The sequence below is a fragment of the Cynara cardunculus genome, assembly GCF_001531365.2.
Source record: "Cynara cardunculus var. scolymus isolate 2C chromosome LG 8, CcrdV1, whole genome shotgun sequence".
Lineage (NCBI taxonomy): Eukaryota > Viridiplantae > Streptophyta > Magnoliopsida > Asterales > Asteraceae > Cynara > Cynara cardunculus.
Window position 1 is genome coordinate 19,132,551 of NC_037535.1, and position 24,070 is coordinate 19,156,620.

The following is a 24,070-nucleotide window of genomic DNA, read 5'->3' on the forward strand; positions in this document are numbered from 1 at the left end:
CATGATAAGAAGCCGTAAGACACCACGGCATGTGCCTCGCCTTACACAATCGCTACGGTGGTTAAAGGTATACATCAAGTCTATAGTTCCATCTTGTTGCTGCTATTGGTATTCATGCCCATAACTCGGCATCTACCAAGAACAAAAAGATCTAACACGAAGTGCAATATCGACACAGAAATAAGATTTCTAATGCAAATACCCATCCCCAAAACCCAAACTAATCCAGTATATCTCACTCGAAAAGTAGGGTTGTCATTTTTCGAGAAAGTAGAGCAAAAAGAGACAAGATGTCATGTTCGATTTTCGTAAGATGCTGTAGATAGTACTATAAAAGGTCACTTCCATTGAAAGGAAGACCAAAATATTGTCTTGGGTAAATGAAAATGACACTTTGCAAGATCCTATCGACTAATTGGGTAAAAATTATCACATATCGTTGCAAGATGACACAAACCGTAGGGTGACGTTAACAAGCTTCATGTAACAATTCCCAGAAGCTTTGATTGTAGATTCATGTTCAGTTTTCTCCTGCAAAATGGCTTCCAGGGCCCATGGTTCAATTGGCTTTAATTGTGATATACTCAAAGAAAAAACTATAAACAACATTACCAGACCAAAAGAACCTAGTATGTCCCACCCCAACTCCCCAAGATGGGGACTGGGGAGGGAAAGATGTACGTAAACCTGACCTCTACCCTGAGGAATAGAGTGGTTGTTTCTGTGAAGACCCGGGACTTGTGAGAGTGTGTGACAGAGAGAGAGGCATATAATGATGCCGATCAGCTTATAGAAGCTGTACCATCTTAAAGGACATTCATTATAAAGCTTGAATGGTGAGCCATTTTGGTACGCCATTTTCGAATAAAATCAGAGACTATGAGCACGGTTCCAACCACTTCGTGGAACGCACTCAGACAAGGAAGAGATACAAATTTACACCATACTGTTAGCAAGACATTTATGCCTGCATTTTATTCTCATGGAAAGGAATATATAATATATATATATATGTATATAAAGAGAGAGAGAGAGAGGATCACCTTAAAAAAAACTTGGTACTACATCAACTTTGATCCTCCGAAGTAAAACTACCATTGTCAGCATCATTTGATTGGATGGTACTGATCGGATGCTCGTCGCGGAGGCAGCTTTCGTAAGATGAAAAGCACAAGAGCAGACGGCAAAATCTCCACTATCTACGTAAGGAAAAAGGGCAATACACCTCATTAATGCAAGAGAAAGCAGAAGGTTATCCATAAAAGATACAATTCTTTCAGCACAGTTGTACGAATAACGAAAGAATAACATGTCCCATACCCTGTAATCCCACACTCATGTCTCCTCTTGTGGACCAGTCACTACATACCCTTGCAATATTTCTATCCAATATAATGTCATCTTAAAGTTGACTATTCAATGGACCATTGTTGAGTAAAATGGTTTGCTCCCCTCAAATTGGAGACTTGTTATCTTCGTGTGTGAAACCCCATATTATCCTCTGGGAGAAGGGATGTTCCAACATATATCGAGGCGAAATGGTCCAAGTCAGCCAATGTGGGACACTAACACGCCCCTTTGAATAGAAACTAGACAGGTACAGATTGTTCCCATGTGTTGAGAGGGGGCTAATAAATACGAATTGCCACATCGTATCGAGTCTCTAAAGTGGTAGACCTTGGCTCTAATACCATATGAGAATACGTGAAACCCCCAAATTACTCTCCAAAAGAGCAGAGCCCTTGAGTAGGAAAGGGAAATTCCAACATATATTGCGGAGACCTGGTCCAAGTTTAACCGATGTAAGACACTAGCAATCTTAGTGTGACAAGTCTTCATAAACTTACCATATAGTAGGCAAAATCAAGGATAGGGTGATTCAAGACATGGATATCAGCATTCTTGTCAAATGCGGCGATTGCAACCTATTGAACAAACCAAACAAGCAATTGCATGAAGATTAGTGATGGAACTTAGGCTAGATGATGTAGTGGATGAATGGTTTTGAATTATTTGAACTTACCATTATGCATCTTATTAAGAAACAACTGCAGCAAATCCCCGTCACAAATCCCACCTGTCAAAACGCCATATATAGAAGTTCAAAAGCCAAACTTATTCTTTTTCCCCCAAAAATAGCCAAATGTATTCAAATATTAATAGAACAAAGAAGAAATCACTTTGAAAAGGTTCCTATTGTCTCTAAATACAAACTTTAAGCATGCTCAAATTTGACTTTCCTTAAAGAAGGAAAGCTCCGCAAGAAACACATGTCAAAACCAACAAACCACCGACAATGTCAAGCACATGATTACACTTTTGATCCCTATGATGTCTTGTATGAGGGAGAGTTTATCACAGACTATATGCCTTAGGTCAGACATAAACAATGGGTTTAAACCATAATATCATATGGGTACAAACAACCAGGGCCATTTGTAGAAACTTCAAATGACTATAATATCATTTTCAGATGAGAACATCCCAATACACGCCAAGTGGCCTTGGTTTTCAAGAAACCAATCAAAGTTCAACTAGCTGAAAGTTCACTTACTACACCTACTGTCGCCCAAACTTTATTTAGAGCCTATATTCCATCCCGATGAAGAATAAAGCATGTGGCCAATAAGGAGTGAAGAACCATTTCATACAACATTGATGTCATATTTGCATACCACGATGATATTTATATGAGCATGTAGTGTAAAGTGCATAACAAAAAAGATTGCAAGACAATAGAGGACTTGCATTGCTAATTAAATGCTAAAACTCCAAGTGTTATATTGATTACGCAGCAAGCTCCAAAGTTGTAGTAATCAAAGAGGTAAGTAGAGATGTTAACCTCGTGCATCTTCTTTTGACGGCCTCTAGATTCAATAGGAAAGCGCCTAAGCATGACAAACAACCTATGAGAAGAAACAAACACCATAAAAATAAGGAAAAAGTGCAAAGTCATGGAAAGAAAGATCAAGATGTTCTTCTTCTGTGGCGATAAGCAACTACCTCCCACCATATAATACGAACCCTGCAGCAGCACCAAGTGAGATAACTGCAGATACAAAAAGGTGGATATTAAAAACACGACGATCATATAACATTGCAGCAGTAATTATCTTAACAAGCTATTCACTGTCAAAAGACAAACAGTTTTAGAAATGTATAACTATTAAACTTTTTAATTAACTAAATGACAATTTTACCCTTAACAATACAGGGAGTTATGAATACCTCCATCTTATAATTAAGGGTAAAAATTGGAAAATAGGCCCTCACTTTTGAAAGTGGAAACTTATTTTGGGACAAACCAAAATAGAAACATGGACACTTACTTTGGAACGGAGAGAGTAAATGATACAATGCCAATATTAGTATTGGATTGAGCCCTTAGAGCAACTCACAAGGTTACTCCTCCATGCCCAAAATGCCAAAGGTTTGAGTTAATGAGCACATCTTTAAAATAAAAAAAAAGGCTTCATATGAGGACCCCCTTTCCATCCCTTACAAATCCAAGGAGCGTCAACACACTTTGGCTTCGTTATATACTGATTCAGTATATCTTACCTGAAAAGAAGAGCTCGGCAACTTCTACCGCAGCATCACTTTTGCTGAATCTCATATACATCCAGATGCAAATCTAAAAATCATCATGCAAGTTCACAAACAATTGGAAAATAGTTAAAATACATGACTGCAAATATGAAGGATTACATTCACCTCTTCTCAAAGAAAGAAAATACTTCTCCATCCCATAAAAATGCAACAGTTTTTATTTTGCGAAGTTCAAACAACAATTAATGCTTCCTCTTTCTACAAGATTCATCTCCCAATTTACCAATATGCACTTTAACAATTATTAGGAGATATTGGTGATATTGATTGTAGTTCACAAGTTCTCTCAATTTTGTCTTCTAAGGTAACATTTGGTATACATACATGATTGGATTGGATATGATTGAATAGGATTATACCGGACAAGAGAACTGGACAAGCGAACAGGTTTGGACAGAACAAGTGCCTGTCTCGTGTTTGGTACGACTAGGATTGGATATGGGACTAGACAAGTTGCCCCTAAATGTTATTTGATGATTTTATATATACTATACTAGTTATAAATGACACAAATAAAGTAAATGTTTAAATGATTTAATTTATAAATATTTTTACACAATTTTTATGTACATAAATCATAAACATATAATAGTACCAAATTTGAATGAAACATTTGATATAACTAATTTTAGTTCAAAAAAGCCCGATTCATACAAAGAAAAAACTATGTTTTATTCGTTTTGGAAGATCCTTATGAATTGGATGTAACACCCGTATTTGAATTAGTTGTTATTATCCGAAGTTGGAATTTATCACGGGACTTGATGTCATCATTTTATGTAATTTACCGAGCTCCTGAAAGATTAGATTTACCCTTAATCATTATCTTTGGTTTTGGTGGTTGTTTGTGGTTGGAAGGATAAGATAGGTGCAAATCATTGATCCGGGACGGAAAGTAGCCTAAGCTACTGGAATGTATTGCCAGTCTAGGGCTCGAACGTGAAAGGAGGCAGTGGTCTATGTGGCATGCGGGGAGGCCTAAGCCGCTTGGGCAAGGCGCCCGAACATGGGCTGGAGTCACCCGACATACGTGCTGAAGATGTGAGGCATGCGACCAAGGGAAGCCACATGGGAGGCGCTGTTGGAAAATTTGTGGGTTGGAAGTTTGTCTTCCATCCCACATTGGTAGAAAAGGATTTTGTAGAGAAGCTTATAAGGCTTTCTCTAGAAATGGGCTATGAACAAGTTGGTGGACTCATGGTGGGGGTTTTGAGTGGAAGGCCCAACACACATGCGGGCTCGGGATTCGCGAAGGTGGCGTACGCCGCATCGGAGCAGAAGGAGCCTCATTCCGAGTATCTTTTTGATACAAAGTCGTGAGGAGAAGGAAAATTAACAGTTTTTATTTTTAAAAAAAAGGGGATTTTGACTTAGTCTTCCACGATTTTGAGATAATGGTTAGTGGAGAAATATTCTCCACCATGATCTCGATTTTTGGGGAGCTTTTCGTGGGAAGTTGGAGGCTTCACCCAATATATAAACTGGGTTGAAGCCAACTCCCAATACCACCAGGAAAAAAAAAACAGTTTCCTTCTATCGATTGCTGCTTCCAAACATTCTTTTCTCTCTACCATTTTCTGCATCCACCGTGCTCTATATTCGTTTTTTTCGCTGTTTATAAACAAATCGTATAATGCATCAAATCCTGGGGATTCGCGACTAGCAAACTCACAGCGTTAATAGAGTGGTCGTATAAAACCTTAAAGGACAGGTTTTACCGTGCAGATTACAATACAAATCGACAGTTTAATCAGGTTGGTTTTATATTTTCAACATTGTATTTAGTTTTCTGTTCATTAAGGGTGCGTTTGGTATGCTGGACAGGATGGGACAGGACATGACATAATACATTTGTCCTACGTTTGGTGTGGCTGGATGTGGAACTAAGTGGAACTAAGTTGGACAAGCATGAGATACGCTTGTTCAACCATTACCCCCTAGAACTAAGTGGAACTCAACACTTTTTCCCTCATTACCCTTTTTCTCCTACCCGGCTCTCACAAGACCTAACCCATCGCCTCCATCGCTTCATCGATCAACGCCTCCATCGCTTCCTTCATCGACGACGACCATCGACGGTGAGTTCCAATCGGTGTTCTTCTCTTCTCCACTGTTCCAATCGACGGTACCGAACTCTTCTCTCCATATCCAATCGACTGTTGCTTCTCGACTGGTAAGTCGTTCGATTTCTAATCGATTGTTGCTTCTCGACTGTTGCTTCTCGACTGCTTAGAAACTGTAAATTTAGTCGTATGGCCTTTGCTTCTCGACTGTTGTTCGATGGATTTAAGCTCTGAAATCCAATTTTAGGGGTCTTTGCTTCTCGACTGTTGTAAATTTAGTCGTATGGTCATATGAAATCCAATTTTGGGGGTTTTTGTTGTTTGTGGATGAAGATGATGAATATTCATATGTGATGATGAACCCACTTCCCCTGCATCAATTTGTGGTAAATATGTTTGATATTGTGTTTGATACTTGATTTATGGTAAATGTGTTTGATATTGTGGATGAAGATGATGAACCCACTGCCCCTGCATCAATTTGTGTTTGAATTTTGGTAATGTGTTTGAATTTTGGTAAATGTGTTTGATATTGTGGATGAAGATGATGAACCCACTGCCCCCTGCATCAATTTTTTTCTGGTTAAAGTTGCTACTTGATTTATGCTACTTGGTTGGTAAACATTTGATCTTTTGTGTTTAAGTCTTTTGGTACACAATTGTAAACATTTGATCTTTTGTGTTTAAGTCTTTTGGTAAACATTTCACTTTTTGTTTGTGAATATGATGKTTAAATCTTTTGATTTATTAATGTGAGTTTTTAATTAAGATTGATTTTGGAAATTTTTTGGTATTTTTAAATAGTATTTGTAAGCATTTATTATATTGATTATTTAGTGAAAAAACACTAAACAGCTTATTGGGGGTAAATTGGTCATTTTAACCAGTTTTGTCCTGTCCTGTCATGTCTTACCAAACGCTGAACAACTGTCCTGTCCTGTCCTGTCCTGTCCTGTTCTATCATGTCCTGTCTGCGCCCCAAACGCACTCTAAGTGAACAACTCTGCTTCTACTCCTTTCTTTCATTGAATCTATCGTGAAAGATAGATTCAATCTGTGTAAATTGACACTCTGAGGTGTTGTGGGTTCTGAAATTTAAAAGGGTTTAATTTTGTTTGTTAAAGATTTAAAGTTTTTTTATAAAGACTAAAACTTTATTTTGTTTTCATCTATCTTTCTCGAATACTTTTCAACATTCTTTAAGGTTTTAAAACGTTATGGACACTAGAAACTACCGTATTCTTAATCAAGATATGATGAAACTCGAGAAGTTTGACGGGTCAAGTTACACTCGTTGGGTGGACAAAATAAAGTTCATGTTAACGGTGGTAAAATTCTATTATGTTCTAGACCTAAGCCTCCCACCTATTCCCGAACATTTGGTCCCTGAAGCAGGGCAACAGCCGGATCTTCAAAGAATTGCTGATCTGGAAAAACTGAGGATGATCTGTAAGGAAGAGGAAACTCTTGCTTGTGGAGATATTAAGAATGCTATGTCAGATCGTTTGTATGATCTGTATTCCCGATTACGTGCCCTAGAGAGTTGTGGAAAGCATTGAAATTCAATTACAAGTCACAAGAAGATGGCACTAACAAATATCTTGTGTCTCAGTATTTGAGATTTCAAATGGTTGATGAAATACCGATTCTGGAGCAAGTGCATGAGCTCCAAGTTTTAGTAAATAAACTTTAAATGCTTTCGATTGCTATTCCTGAAAATTTTAAAGTAGGGGCAGTGATTGACAAACTGCCACCATCTTGGAAAGATTTTTCTAAAAGAATGATACACAAAACCGAAGATTATTCTTTGGATGATTTACTAAAACATCTTCGAAACGAGGAAGAGGCACGTAATCGGGAAAAGAGAGGCAAATCTTTGATGAATGCCAAGAGCGTGCAGGCTGGAGGCAAGGGTAAGGGAAGGACCGGAGGTCCAAACAGAAAGTGGAACTTAGGTCCACAAAAGAAAAGTTTCAAGAGATCTGGTAATCAATCAAACCCGGGGTAGAAATTTAAGAGGGTCGAAAGATGTCACGTCTACGGAGAGACGGGACACTACGCTCGTGAATGTAAGGACAAAAAGTCCGGACCCCCTGCTGCTAATTATGTTGAGGGGATTCAACACCTTGTGGCGAATCTCCACATGGAAGAGATTGATATGATCTCAGAGGCCTCTACAAGAATTGTGGTTGGAAGAGGTGGCTGGTACTTGGATTCTGGAGCCATTGTTCATGTTTGTGACTCCAGGTCCAAGTTTGTTGAATATGGATCAGTTTGAGATGGGAAGCAAGTGATAGTTGCTAACAACAACCGTGCGGATGTCGTTGGAATGGGTACCGTACTACTGAAGTTCACTTACGGCAAGACCGTCACTCTCCAAAATGTTCTTCACGTGCCTTCCATTAACAAGAGCCTCGTCTCTGCAAGCAAACGCGATGAAAATGGGTTTGGAATAAATATAGAGTCAAGGAAGCTCGTGATATACAAGAGGAAGACGTTCATTGGAAAGGGATACTACCAAGTTGGGTATGTATCGCCTGAATCTGAGTGAGGATGGTAGTGAGGAGGTCGGAACTAGTGATTCAGTAGGAAATAATGTTTTAACCACGTCTGAAGATGTTTCAAATTTTTCTGTTTCTATGATTGATGTAATCCCAAATGATTTTAATAAAGTTGCTTCTTTGGATTATTCTGTTTGTTCTATTTCTTTATGACATAAACGTCTTGCGCATACAAATGTAAAAAATATTGAAAAAATGCATAACAAAGGATTAATCAAAATTGATAACAAAGATTTTGAAAAGTGTGAAACTTGTGTAAAATCAAAGTTTACAAATAAACCTTTTCCTTCTGTTAAAAGGGACACATCAATTTTAGAGTTGATTCATTATGATATTTGTGAATTAAATGGAATATTTACCCGAGGAGGTAAAAGGTACTTCATTACTTTTTGTGATGACTTCAGTCGTTTTTTACAAGTTTATTTGTTACACTCAAAAGATGAAGCTTTTGAAGCCATTAAACTCTATAAAGCTGAAGTCGAAAATCAACTCGAAAAATGGATAAAAATATTTTGATCAGACAGACAGAGGTGGTGAATATTTTAATAGAGAATTCGATACATTATGTGAAGAGAACGGTATCAAACATGAACGGACCTCACCATTTACTCCTCAACAAAATGGCTTGGCGGAACGAAAGAACCGAATCCTTGTTGAAATGGTCAACTGCATGTTGAACCAATCGGGGTTGCCTAACAATCTCTGGGGAGAAGCCCTGTTGACAGCTTGTCATATTCATAGCCGAATCACTAGTCGTGTGATTCCAACCAACCCATATGAGCTCTGGAGAGGTAGAAAACCAAATTTGAACTATCTAAGAGTTTGGGGATGTATTGCATACTATCGAACTCCTGATCCAAAAAGATCTAAATTGGGAGCCCGTGCTATTAAGAGCATATTCGTCGGATATGCAGTAAATAGCAAGGCTTATAGATTATTGGATAAACTTCGTCAGGAGTTATAGTATATACTAGGGATGTGGAGTTCTTTGAAGATAGATTTTCAGAAGATGCTGAAAGATCAGAACCAACATTGGCCTCTAACCCCTCTTGTTCATCTCATGCTAGTTCCAAAACCTCTATAGAGGCTGACGAACCACGAAGAAGCACAAGAGTGAGAAAAGAGAAAAATCTGGGAAATGACTTTTTCTCGTACTTGGTAGAAGGGACACAAAATAAAGTGACAAGAGAGTTCATTTTCTCTATCAGTACTGAAGAGGATCCCAAGACATTTAAAGAGGCCATGATTTCAAGGGATGCTCCAATGTGAAAAGAAGCAATAAATGATGAGATGGACTCCATCTTGGGTAATGGAACTTGGGTGCTGGAAAATTTGCCCACAGGGGAGAAACCCATCGGTTCCAAGTGGATATTCAAAAGAAAGATGCACCCTGATGATTCAATATCATCCTTCAAGGCTAGATTGGTGGCAAAAGGATATAGACAGAAAGAGGGAGTCGATTATTTCGACACCTATGCTCCAGTTGCTAGAATTAGTTTCATTCGAACTCTTATAGCAATTTCCGCCATAAAAGAACTGTATATTCACCAAATAGACGTGAAAACAGCTTTCCTGAATGGCTATTTAAACGAGGAGGTTTACATAGAGCAACCTGAAGGATTTGTAATACCCGAACAAGAGAATAAAGTGTGTAAACTTGTTAAGTCTCTATACGGGTTAAAACAAGCTCCTAAACAGTGGCATGAAAGGTTTGATACGACTATCACATCTTTCGGGTTCCGACATAATGGGGCCGACGAATGCATCTACTCAAAATGCACGAGTCGATACACTGTGGTAATTTGTCTTTATGTCAGTGATATGTTGATCATCGGAACCAATCTAGATGGTATTCTTGAGACAAAAGGGTATTTATCCTCGAACTTTAAGATGAAAGATCTTGGAAAAGTAGATACCATCCTTGGGACAAAGATCAAAAGGTCAGCATCTCAAATCTCTCTATGTCAATCTCACTACATAGAGAAGACACTGACAAAGTTTCAACATTTGAATATAAAGGAGTTTAACACTCTGTGTGATTCGAGTGTGAAACTCAATAAAAATACTGGTAGAGCAGTGGCTCAACTAGAATATGCTAGTGCAATAGGATGCATGATGTATGCAATGCATTGCACTAGATCGGATATTGCTTTTGCTGTGAGTAGACTGAGTCAATATACCAGCAATTCGGGTTCAGATCACTGGAAAGCAACTGGCAGAGTATTGGGCTACTTAAAAAGAACCCAAGAACTAGAGTTGACATACTCTACACATCCAGGAATCTTGGAGGGATATTTTGATACCAGTTGGATAGATCATTCAAGTGATTCTAAATCCACAAGTGGATGGATTTATACTCTTGCTGGAGGGGTGATTTCTTGGGCGAGCAAGAAACAAACGTGTATCGCCCATTCGACTATGGAAGCCAAATTCATTGCCCTAGCGGCAGCGGGCAAAGAGGTCAAATGGATTAGAGATTTGTTGACATATATCCATTTAAGGCCTCGACCGACTCCTTCTATTCCCATGTATTGTGACAGTGAGGCCACACTGTCAAAACTATACAATGCCATATACAATGGGAAGTCGCGACACATAGGTCTCCGACACAACTACATGAGACAACTTATTGATGATGGTACCATAAGTATTGTGTTTGTCAAGTCTTGTGGGAACTTGGCAGATCCACTAACCAAGCCTCTGACGAGAGACTTGGTAGGGTCAACAACCACAGACATGGGTCTGAAGCCACATAGAATCAGTTAGTGATGGAAACCCAACTTGAATATAGTGCTCCTATCTACCAAGTTTAAAGGGTAACAACAAGTCACTTGACTGATAGAAGGTAYTATCAAAYGAYAGATCCATGTAAGGTGAAAGATAGTACGGCGTTGTCGAGAACAAGGATGAGTTAATCTCTTAACAAAGTTTAGAGGCATCTTAACAACGAWRATKTTATAGAACTTTGCCTATATGACTTAGAGGTGGTGCTGCCTCAAAAGAAGAGTAGTGGTTTCTTTTTTAGTAAGTCATGAAACAGGGTTTAGCACATGGCCATATTAGCGCTCAGTGAGAGAGCAAGGTTTGATAGATGATGTGTGTAAGTAAGTCGGAGTGGTCGCAAGATTCAAGGTTTAAATCCTAAGGATACCATTGGATTGATCCCTTCTTGCATACTTACATTAAACAGGGTTTAATCTTAGTGACACCATAATAACATTGTCTACAATGAATGTCAGAAAACTTTCCAACCTGGTGGGAAATTGTTGGAAAATTTGTAGGTTGGAAGTTTGTCTTCCATCCCACATTGGTAGAAAAGGATTTTCTAGAGAAACTTATAAGGCTTTCTCTAAAAATGGGCTATAAACAAGTTGGTGGACTCATGGTGGGGGTCTTGAGTGGAAGGCCCAACACACACGCACGCATGGCCGAGGGTACGGGAGCGGGATTCGCGAAGGTGGCGCGAGAAGGCGCACTTTGCACGCCACATCAGAGCAGAAGGAGCCTCGCTCCGTGTATCTTTTTGATACAAAGTCGTGAGGAGAAGGAAAATTAACAGTTTTTATTTATAAAAAAAGGGGATTTTGACTTGGTCTTCCACATTGAGATAATGGTTAGTTGGGAATATTGTCCACCATGATCTCGATTTTTAGGGAGCATTTTGTGGGAAGTTGGAGGCTTCACCCAATATATAAACTGGGTTGAAGCCAACTCTCAATACCACTAGAAAAAAACAGCTTCCTTCTATCGATTACTGCTTCCAAACATTCTTTTCTCTCTACCATTTTCTGCATCCATCGTGCTCTATATTCGTTTTTGATCGATGTTCATAAATGAATCGTATACTGCATCAAATCCTGGGGATTTGCGACTAGCAGACTCACAACGTTAATAAAATGGTCGTATAAAACCTTAAAGGACAGGTTTTACTGTGCAGATTACAATACAAATCGACAGTTTAATCAGATTGGTTTTATATTTTCAGCATTGTATTTAGTTTTCTGTTCACTAAGTGAACAACTCTGCTTCTACTCCTTTCTTTCATTGAATCTATCGTGAAGGATAGATTCAATCTATGTGAATTGACACTATGTTGAGGTGTTGTGGGTTCTGAAATTTAAAAGGGTTTAATTTTGTCCGTTAAAGATTTAAAGTTTTTTATAAAGACTAAAACTTTATTTTGTTTTCATCTATCTTACTCGAATACTTTTCAATAGGCGCCCCATGCCGTAACCGAGAAAGGATTCGAGTGACTTAGGGCCAGGTGACCTAAGACGCCCCACAAGTCGCGTGGGTTTCTGTGTGAAGTTGAGGGGAGTTCATTATTTTCACTTCTCTTTTCTTCTAGGCATCATCTCACCTCATTTACTCCCATCCACTTCTCTCTCACTACATTGAATTTGTTTGTTTTGGTCCATCATTTAAAGTTGAAATTGTGATTCCTTCAAGTATTTAAAAAGATCTTGGGTGTAGGTTCAAGTATAGGTCAAGCCTCAAAGATTTCCTCTCATTTCTAGGGTTCGGTGGGTTTCTATGTTTTCATCAAAACCTAGCGCTGTGAGTCATTCTACTTCTTCTAAAACTTTATATACGCCAAAATATTATGTTTTAGTTGTTCAAACCTCCATTCCTTAATACTTCACGATATTGGGTATTTTAGGCCATTTAGATCAAATTTGGGAAATTTGAGAACTTGGTATCCTTTTTGTACTGAATCTGGGGTTTTATGATGAGTTATGAGGATGCTTGATTATAAACATAAAACGTATTGGAAAACTAAAATCAAGGATTTTAGTGTACTTGTGATTATTGATTAAATTGAAAATCTTGCCTTTGCTAACTCAATTGCATAAATGTTTGTGCTATGGAATGTGGTTGAGCATATCCAAACGATATTACATTTGCATCTATACGCATGAGAGTCAAGTTGTTAGTCTTATAAAGGGATGACCTTCCCTTATTGTAACTTGAAATAGGTATTGGGTCATCGGTTCATTGTGTTGCGGACTCTTGGAGTTGTACATTGGCCATTGACCATACGGTGTAATTTCTAGTGAACGAGCATATATCAGGGGTCTTACGCCATGAACCATGTTAAGGTTGAATTGGATGACCATTGATCCGTAGTGGGGCTTAATAACATAGATATGTGGCTTACTCTTGTGTTTTGTCACCATCCATGGTAAATCGAGTCTCCCTCGTCATCGCAAGATGTGCTTAATTTTATAATCTTTAAAATAGAATATTGGGATTGTTGATTTCCATTAAGTATATATTTTCGAGTTCTGACTTTATGATTATTTACTTCAAAATATTTCTTAAAATGGTATGTATATCATGTCTTAGGCAGCAGGGCTAAGGATGTTTGAGCAGGGATCGGAGTGCCATTAGGGGTACTCATGGGGTAGCATTTTTTAGCGTATTGATGATCCAAACATAGTAGTCTTTTGATGGTTGTAGTAACACCTGAATGTAAGCTGATTCTAGATTGATTTAGATTAGAAGGTTGTTACCTATTAGCCTATTCTTCTTTATGTTAAAATTAGATGGCATTATTTCCCTTTTGGGAAGATACTCCTATTAATTATGATTAAATGACAGGTTTTTATAAGTTCAAACTTTCTCCCATTTTAGGGGTGTTACATTGGAGGAGGCACCATACAGGTTATTGCAGTGACAATGGTAGTGGAGGTAGAGGCAGTGGTGGTTGGTGGACAACGGTGATTGTGGAGGACATGAAGATATGGTGAATAGTAGTGATTTTGACGGCCGATAGTGGTGGAAGAGGTAGCTGCAGTCGATGTGGTGGAGGTAGTGGTGGTTATGGTGGAGGTGGCTGACGGTGGTAGTGGTGGTGGCGATGGACGGTGGTGGAGGTATTAAAGGAGGTTATTGTAGTGGAAGAGGAGGTGGTCGGCGGTGGCCGCCGGTCATGGTGGCGGTAGCATAACTAGCGGTAAAATTACCATTAAAACAAATACCATATTAGGATTATATATTAAACAAGGGTAAATTATTAATTTTTTAGTTTATGTCTCATCCTTGTCCCATATTGTTCCACCTATTTTGGTGGACCAAGAAAAAGCTTTTTCTTGTTCCATGTTCCCACCCTGTCCGGTCCTTGTCCCTGTCCTATGTCGCGTCAAAGGTGGAACAGTGAGTTTTTGTCCTGTCCCATATCGTGCCAAACGTGGAATAGTGAGTTTTGTCCCTTCATGTCCTGTCCCATGTATCAAACACAGCCCAAAGGGGTATTTTAGGTATTTGATCATCAGTCAAAGACTTCTATCAAGTTATGTGTCAAGTCAAACATTGTATTTGTTTTAGGAGGGAGGGAGTAAAACATAAAAAAATGTTTCATTCCCAGCATCTCCTCCCCTGGCATCCTAGTAAAAACCAACAAAATAAACAAAGAGGAATTTTTGTACTACCTGAAGGAAGTATACAATTCCATTTATAATAAAGTATGTTGGTCTGAGTTTATCAGTTGGAAGACTTCTTGCCTGAAATTTAGAAAATAGAATTACATGACCACAACAAGAAGGGATTTTTGCTTACATCATGCTAATTTTATAATATCAACTATAACAATAGATATAAACCTATAATTGGTAAAACATAAGAACAATACATATAAACCTGTCATAGGTAAAACATAAGAAAAAATGCATAGCATGTAAAAGTTAATACCTGATGATATATCTCAGCCCAAAATAACACAAGCAACGTGTATGTTGAGAAAAACAAAAGACCAGGAAGATCCAAAAGTATCATGTCTAAAACCTGTAGGTATCATGAGCAGTAATGTTAAGCTAAGTGCCACTATGTGACCCAAGAGATCATTTAGCATCAAAACTATCTCCAAAATCCAAATTAAATTGATATTTAACAACAAAAAAAAAAGCCATAGCTTATTTTAGCATTGCAAGAAAATAAAATATTGTATTGGTAGGTACTTTCCAGCAACTGTATAGAAGTTGCAAAATGAGCACCATGCCATGTAAAGTAGATGAAGATGCAGAATACGAACATGAACTTACTTTTGGTTTTTTGTGGAAAACCCTCCAATAAAATCCAAATTGAACAGCCCTTACTATGAAAAGCATAAGAATATACAAACATCAGATAAACCGGTAAATCATACATCATTCAGAAATGTAGAAAATGAGTAGCAACCTTACATCCATTGACCACAAAATTCATCAAGTGGAAAACCTTTTGTGTTGTCCACCCATATTCTGGTACTCTCATTTGAATACGAACAAGTTGCACCTGTATATTCGTTGATAATCATCCACTTTTGATGCATTAACTTGTTTATTTGTCCATTTTCGTTTGTTAATTCATGTTCGCATGTGTGTAATTTGTGACCACATGGAAGTGAATAAGGATAAGCATTAAAAATCACCGATAAAGTCTCTATACTTCTGTTCAATTTGGTTACCACAATATTCTCTACAGCAATATTCAAGAGATGCTATGTACTAATACCATCAAATAATGAATCATTGAAGTCATACAGGCCAAGTGTGAAAACACAGAAAGAAATTAAAAATTATAATCCTTTCTTTGCTATTCATAATAACTTGCCATATTATGTACGACTGAAGAACCGCTGTTATTTTTCCAAAAATAAAGATTTGACCTTTGGCATAACTTTTCATCTAGTCATTCTGTTGAGAAACATCTCTAATCTAGACTTTCAAATGGACCAGTAAAAATTGAGACCTCCACCATAGGTATTTATAAGAGGTAGAGGTTGACCTCCACCAGAGGAATTGATCTTAGTCTTAGATAAGTGTGTGTGGAAGGACGTCATTCAAGTTCACCTTCTTCTGTTTTCGTCCCTAATTTATTTTTCCTTGTTAGCCAACTCCAACTAGTTTGAGATAATATGCTCTCGGTACTAATGGTTGTGGTCTAATGGAATCATGCTAAAACTACATCAAGTTACAAGTTAAGCATCACCGAATTGCACCATGAGTGCTCAGGTTTCGGGTTGGCGTGAATTTCTTCAAATAGCCTCTTTGATTAAAAATGATCAATTTGACCAGCTTAACTTATACATAGTTACAAACTAGGAGCTGCATCTCACTGGACTTGGGTTCTAACATTAACTTAACAATCAACTGTGGGATATACAACCACCTCCATGATCAAACCAAAACCTCTGTAATCTAATCCAGCAAAAACCTAACTTATCATTCTCTGTAAAATGAAAGAAAGAATTAATGTACTTTTTATATTTATATTTTTCCCACTTGCTAATGTAATAAAATAGTTAGCTAACCTATGTCATATACCAAACTACATGACAACCCATGAAATGTTGAAACAAAAACCCATAACAATTTAACCCTATCAATGACCTATAACCCTTTCTCAGATTCAATAAGTTAAGACTATGACTAAAGATCAACCCAACCAGTCGCAAATTTCAACATATGTCACCTCCAATCTAAAATTAGAAATGACTTTTGGCTTGCTAATAGACCCACCCCACGCAGGAGCTATTATCCACATTCCATAAATCATAACAATACTGCCTCCAACATGAAGAATTTATAAATAAAAAATCAATTCAACTTGTAAGATCAAAATAATTCACTTCATGAATCATATTTCTATTTTGAAATTAGAGATAGGAAAGCCCATTCCTACGGTTTTTCTCATCATACTACGAATTAAGCGACATTGCCAATTCTTTTTTGAATCTAAATTTATATATCTTCATATTACATTACAAAAACCAACTCTGACGATAAAAGTCAAAACAAACCTCTAATCTCAAGACGGAGTAAAAACCACTTCATGAAATTCTCAATTCAAATCTAACAATCAAAAAAACATACCAGAGCAATCAGACAAACGAGGCCATATGCAGCACAGAGAGCGTAAAATGTGTCTTCCTGCCATTCTTGAGATTCGTTAATCCTATCCCACCATCCATTCAACAAGCTTACGCCTCCAGTGAAGCTTTGTGCATCTGCTATATATTTGAACCATATGAAACCTTTGGTACTCAAAGATGACGACAACGCCATTAACGATTCCGATTGAATCTCGATCAAGGAAGGAGAAAGAGAACGAAGAAGAAATTGAGCGTAACTCCTCAGCGATGATAAACTCGGAAGTGACACGTACAAGATTGATGTCTGAAGTGACACATGTCATTTAAATTACACCAATGGAAGCGTTAGCTTTTACAATAGAGTAAATTACAAATTTAGTCCCTGTGGTTATTGAAAATTTAGGTTCAGATCACATAAATGCAATAATTACATGTATGGTTCTTATGATTTTACCCTTGTTATGGATTAGGTCCCTTACACTAACTTCACTAACTGATGCTCCATTAAGTAAGGGGTAATATCGTCTTTTAGCAAAAAGAATTAAATTATACTTATTATATTTAATAATATAGATATATGATATTAATAAAACATAAATCGCCCCTTATCTATCAGACCTCCTCTACCCCAGTGTCGGCTTCCTCCTTTTTGGCTATACACGCAAACCATCGGCGACATCTCCTTCTCCGCCTAACTCGCCATCTCCAGACACCCATACCCTGTGAGGGTGAGACCCTCCGCCCCCCTCTCGTTGAGGGAACCTCGTTCCTTACCCAGGCTCCCCTCAGCTACAATTCCTACTCTCAGGCTTACCTTCGAGATTAAATACACGTTCTCGCCTTTCTGGTTTGAGCTTTTGTTCTTGATGGTTTGATTTAATTTCTTGTTGGCTGAGTTTGATTTTGATTAATGGTTTTTGAGTTTAATTTTGAGTTATGTCGTTCTAGACTTCTACCTGTGGTTTCGTCAGTTTTTTTGTACAAAATTGTGTATTGATTTTGAGAACAACCTTTGTGTTTTTACGGACCTTGCTAAAAAACAGTAACTTGGATATGATGATAATGTCAAGACTAAATACACAAGGGTTTGTCCTTAAGAACTACAATATTTTTACATTATTGCAGAGATTAAAGGCGCAGAGGAGCCGACCTTCAAAAAGCTAGAAGTGGTTAACATGATTTAACCTTAAACCTGAATCATATTAGTTTGTGGTTCGTCTACTGTAATACAACAATGAATGGATGGCTCATTGCATAGAGCATGGAACCAAGGAACGCATTATTTGATAGGAATGGTTTAAAATTGACAGACTTAGGAGTTGTTTACCCGAACATTCATCAGGTAAGCATTTACCAGTAGAATTCAACACTTTCGTTTGCCTTACCAGATAAAATTCTAATTCATCAAAACAACATCATATGCATCACGTAAGCTCTAACTATGTAAGAACCATCATGATCACTTATCAAGTAATATTCTCGGTCCTTGCAATCGCTCTTACCAAGTAAAATTCTTGGTACTTTTTATACTCGTCCATAAGGTAAGTGACTAAGTGACTGGGTAAGCATTTGGTAAACGAACCCTTAGTTCTAATAAAAATACCCCTTAAAACTAGTAGCTCATGTAAATAATGAATGATATAAATCTACAACATATGAACTATAGCAAACCGATTGAGAATATATATATATATATATATATATATATATATATAGGGGCTGGTTCAAATACTAACCCAATATTTTGTGCAAACTATGCTAACCCATCTTAATCGTTCATTTTCTCATCTAACGGTTATTATTAAATGAGATTAAATAAACAATAATTTAATTAATATATTAATTAATATGTGTATGAACAATTGTTCAAAGGATAAATTGGTCAAAAATTTGTATTAATTAATATGTGTATGAACAATCGTTCATCTTCGTGCCTATATCAAGGTATGAACATTCATGTGAACCCTATGGTGTGAACCCTAGATATATGAACATTAGCTACACCGTGTGAACCCTAGATATATGAACATTAGCTACACCGTGTGAACCCTAGATATATGAACATTAGCTACACCGTGTGAACCCTAGATATATGAACATTAGCTACACCRTGTGAACCTAATGAACACTATAATCGATATATGTTGGTCATATGATCATGTTCTTCAACCTTGATGCATGCTCGTAGCGATACACATGCACGACGATGAGACATGCACATTAACAAAAACATGGGTTGTGCAGATAAAACTGATACCTGTACTTTATATTTGTTCGTGCATGATGTTCGCTGTAGGTGGTTTCATATGTGAATTAGTTGTCAATAAGATGAACATATTTGAATCTTCATGTCATTATTAGATGAAGATCAATTTGAGATATTGTAGGATTTGTAACTCCTAATTAAAATATTTGGGAGTTACATAAGAATGACTAATGACCTAAATACCCTTATCATTAATATGTAAGTTACATTTTAACCAAACCCAAAGATGCAACATTATTGGTTGATGTGGGTTAGCAAAGTTTGCACAAAATATTGGGTTAGTATTTGAACCACCCTCTCTCTCTCTCTCTCTCTCTCTATATATATATATATATATTATTTTTAAAGGAAAATCATGAAATGACCAATATACCTCTGACTTAATGAAACTAAGATTAACAAAGTTAGAATAAAGGACAATCTGCAACAAACATGAAACCGCAATGACTATACATGTAAATTTTTCGTTTGGGGGACTCATCCATATTTATCATATAACTACAGGGACTAAATTTGTAATTTACTCTTTACAATACAAGACCAATTATCTCTTACCATCATTAATATTATACAAACATTTTTGGTCCTTATTGAATACCTATTTTTTGGTTTTTCATCCCTCCAATTTGTAAAGTACATTTTTAGCCCATTTTTCATGTTTTGAAGCCCAAATAAGTCCCTCTCATTAACTCCATTTGTTTAGGCTCCCTTAACCTCATCATGTGCCTGTCAAATATGTCATTTTACCTTATTTTCTTAAAAAAAATTAATTAAAAAAATCATATATTATATATTACATATAAATTTTTAAAAAAAATCATTGAATCCATTAGGATTCGGAAAAAGGAGCAACCATATCCATCATGGTGTGCGTCATCTTTAACAATATTCAATTTGCAGATCTTTCAATCTTTTCTCGCCCTCTCTTATGGAATCAAAGATCTCTTACCTTCCTCCCCGTCTCATTTCTAGCGACCCCCAATATCTGAACAACCCTCCCCTTCGGTGAACACCTTCAGGATCTGAAGCAGCTGTGATGTTTATACCTAAAGCAACCATGGTCTGAACTTGGTTTCCACCTGAAGCAATAGTGATGTTTGCAGCCACGGCGGTTTGTTCTTCTTTATTGTGATTACCGACAGATCTGAGCCTCAATGCTTTCTCCCTCTGAAAAAGTGAAGATTACCAACAAATTTGAGCCTCAATTCTTTGTTCTGATTACCAACAAATTTGCAGCCATGAGGTTTTTGTTTCTCATCAATTTCAAACCATTTATAGGATACAATCATTGATTTCAATGGATTTGTATAAGCTTGTATATGGTTTTCATTTTTTGATTTTAGGGATATGATGTAGGGTTTTGATTTTTTTAATTTTAGAGATAAGTTTTTTTATGTATTACAAATGTCATGAATGGATCTGATATTTTGTATGAATCTGATATGTTTTGGGTTCGAATCTAATATATGTTTGAATGTTTTTTTAGGTTTGAATCTTATTTAGATTTTGGGTTTGAATCTGTTGTAGGGATTTGTATTTATATTCAAACTTAGGTGATTCATTGATTTTATGTTTATTGATATGCATCTCTATCGATTTAAATCTGGGTTTAGTATTCAATGAATGGATTTAGAGTTCTTGATTTGTGGAAGAAATAGATGAGGAGGAAGAAGATAAGTGAAAAGAGCAAATTCCCCCTCACGTGAGGGGCACAGATGGACTTAATGGACCCCAACTAACGGTGTTAAGTTGGAGGGACAAGTTTGGCCTCCAAAACACGATTTTTGGACAAACAATGTATGTTGGGTCATCGATAGATTTGTTGATGACTCTCTGATTAGTTCTATAATACTTATCATTTGTACTTTGATAAATTTTGGTTTCTTTTACATATAAAAGGTTTGGTATACACTTAATCAGTTCAGCAAATTAAAGACTAACCGACACCTCAAGAATTGGATCGACCGATGTTGATCAAGATCCACTATCTAATTTAAGAACCAAGCCTTCCCTTCCACTAGTCAATATTCTTTGTTCGGATAGTCATCCTGACTATCGGCCTGTCAACTTAAAGATACTCATGTAGGAACTTTTCTAACCAAACCTCACCAGCATTTTAGTCGACAAAGACATTCTTTGAAGCACCTGAAAAGACATGTTTGTCATGATATGCTCTTGATGTGACCTTTCAGAAATGATAGATAATTCTTCTAATGACAAGTCCCTTTTAGTTATATGATGAAAAGGACTCTCTAAACTTTTGAAATCAATGATGGACATCTTATCCCCAAGTGACAACTGTCCCTATGCATTTAATTCGGATGGTGGTATTCAAGGCAGATTTATCTCCCCATGCAAGGTTACGCTTTCAACAATTCTCTACGTAATAAAGCAATCGGTTACTATCTTAAAAGACATAAAATTTCTACTTGTTGTAAACTAAGTGAAAGATTGTTAAGTTAGGGTTCTTAAAAAGAAATAGTTCGAGAAGGTTCAATTGTCTGAAATGAATTTCTGGGCTCGCAGATTTATTGACATCAAGTTTATAAAAAAGAACCAAAAATACCATTGCAAGAGCTTTCCCTATGCCATTTGTTAACTCTTTCTGTATCCTAGATAGGGGAAAGACATGTATGGTGGATATGGAACATGGTCCTAAGAGTAGTACCAAGTCCTTTTCCACCATGCTATTCAAAAAGGGATACAACAAGAATGAGCCTTGTTATTTGGCAGTTAAAAAGCATTAGGATAATGGTGGGTCAAGCAAGAAGAAGTTACCAAAAGAGATCGAGAAGGTTCTTGATGATTTCAAGGACATGATGCCTAAGGAGTAACTAAAAAATCTTTTACCTAGGAGGGAGGTGGACCATGCTATAGAATTAGAGTCGAAATCGAAGCCACCCACCCTCTAAAGCCCCTTACAAAATGCCTCCATCGGTGTTGGAAGGGTTGTGGAGGCAACTTAAGGAGCTACTTGATGCGGGGTACATTCGACCCTCTAAAGCTCCCTGTGGCACACTGGTGTTATTTCAAAGGAAGCAGAATGGGTCCTCGCGTATGTGCATAGACTATCGAGCACTAAACAAGGTCAAAATAAAAAACAAATACCCAATTCCTCTTATTGCAGATTTTTTTGACCAATTGGGGAAGGTGAGATACTTCACCAAGTTAGACTTGAGATTGAGATACTACCAAGTACGGATAACCAGGGGAGATGGAGTGAAGACAACATGCGTCACGAGGTATAACTCTTATGAGTTCAAAGTCCTGCCATTTGGCTTGACCAATGCTCCAACTACTTCTTGTACTTTGATGAACAAGCTTTTTCAGCCCTTTCTTGACAAGTTTGTGGTAGTGTACTTAGATGATATAGTCGTCTATAGTCATATCTTCGAGGAACATGCGATTCATCTAAAATAGGTGTTCCAAGTGTTATGAGACAACGAGCTTTATATCAAGTTGGATAAGTGCTCATTTGCTCAAGGATAGGTGGAATTCTTGGAGGATAAGATTAAAGATGGTGGTTTGATGATGGATGGGGCAAAAGTCAAACTTATGCGATATTGAGAGACACCAGTCCTTTCTTGGCTTGGTAAACTATTATCGACGCTTTATCAAGGGGTGTTCAGCCAAGGTGGCACCCTTAACCGACTTATTGAAGAAGATGAAGGCCTGGGAATGTGATGAACTTTACCAAGGCGCCTTTGACGAGTTAAAAGATGCGGTGACCGGGGAGCCGATATTACGACTATAGGACGTGACCAAGCCATCTGAGTTGCAACCAAATGCTTCAAAATTTTCCATTGAAAGAGTCCTAGTGTAAGAAGGACATCCGGTAGCATTCAAGAGTCAGATGTTGAACGACACAGAAAGAAGGTAAACTGTAATACCCGGGTTTTAAAAACACATTATCGTTAACTTATCCAAATTGTACCGTACTTAAATAACGGTCGATAATTGTTGAAGGTTTAAACCGTCAAATTACTAAACTTATTATAATTATAATATTATAATATATATATATATATATGAGAGTTAAAAATATATATATATATATATAAACACATGCATCGTATCTGATTCCTCATCTGCATCAACCGCCTTCTCCCTCTCATCTTTCTCTCTCAAAATTTTCTTCTCTCTAAAATATTTATCAAATCGTTGAAATAATCGAAGTAGCGATTATATATTCGGAATCCACTCTTCGAACCCTTCATAAAGGTATAAATTTCATTCACTTTTATTAGGGTGTTTACGTTAGCATTTTTTTAGACCGGTTTATAAATGATGTTATGTCTAAATTTACGGATTGATATTGTTATAAGTATGATATATTTCATGTTTAGAATKCTATGATTGATAAAATTGATGTAGAAATTAAAAGGGTAGATTATGGTTTCATTATGGTTAGATTTGGTGTATATGTTTAACGGTACACCAATTGTTCGATATAATGCCGAAAAGAGTAAAATTGCATGATTAAGCTTAAGTTAGTGATCATTGGACTTGTTTTACGGTTTAGTATGTTGAAGTATGTTTATAGCATGTAAATGTAGCGAATCATGAAAGTTGGATCATAAAAGTTAGTCGGGAATTGCGGAATCGGATTTTACCGACTATGCAGGTCTATACTTTGACAGTGTATAAATTACAAACCGTAAGTCGGAATAAACTCATATTTTGCAGTTAGAAAGCCCTTAATGTATACTACAACTTTCAT

At 37.1% G+C, this 24,070-nt stretch overlaps 1 protein-coding gene across 1 annotated transcript; it reads right to left on the reverse strand.

Moving 5' to 3' along the window:
* Nucleotides 1-1,106: 1,106 nt before the first annotated feature.
* LOC112516270 (tobamovirus multiplication protein 1-like) lies at nt 1,107-17,277 on the reverse strand. The gene is made up of 11 exons (XM_025123287.1): nt 17,086-17,277; nt 15,415-15,505; nt 15,274-15,326; nt 14,924-15,016; nt 14,665-14,736; nt 3,562-3,634; nt 3,004-3,049; nt 2,843-2,906; nt 2,024-2,077; nt 1,848-1,925; nt 1,107-1,199 (listed from the first exon to the last, which is right to left on the reverse strand). Exons 1-11 carry the CDS (start codon nt 17,275-17,277, stop codon nt 1,107-1,109), a joined length of 909 nt encoding a protein of 302 aa, XP_024979055.1.
* Nucleotides 17,278-24,070: the final 6,793 nt, after the last annotated feature.

Excerpts from the sequence above, each read along its gene's own strand:
- LOC112516270 (XM_025123287.1), bottom strand. The coding sequence starts at position 17,277 with ATGGCGTTGTCGTCATCTTTGAGTACCAAAGGTTTCATATGGTTCAAA. Across the intron at positions 3,050-3,561 it reads TGCCGAGCTCTTCTTTTCAG|TTATCTCACTTGGTGCTGCT; the intron begins GTAAGATATACT and ends TTGTATCTGCAG. Across the intron at positions 1,200-1,847 it reads TTGATTTTGCCTACTATATG|ATAGTGGAGATTTTGCCGTC; the intron begins GTAAGTTTATGA and ends TTCCTTACGTAG.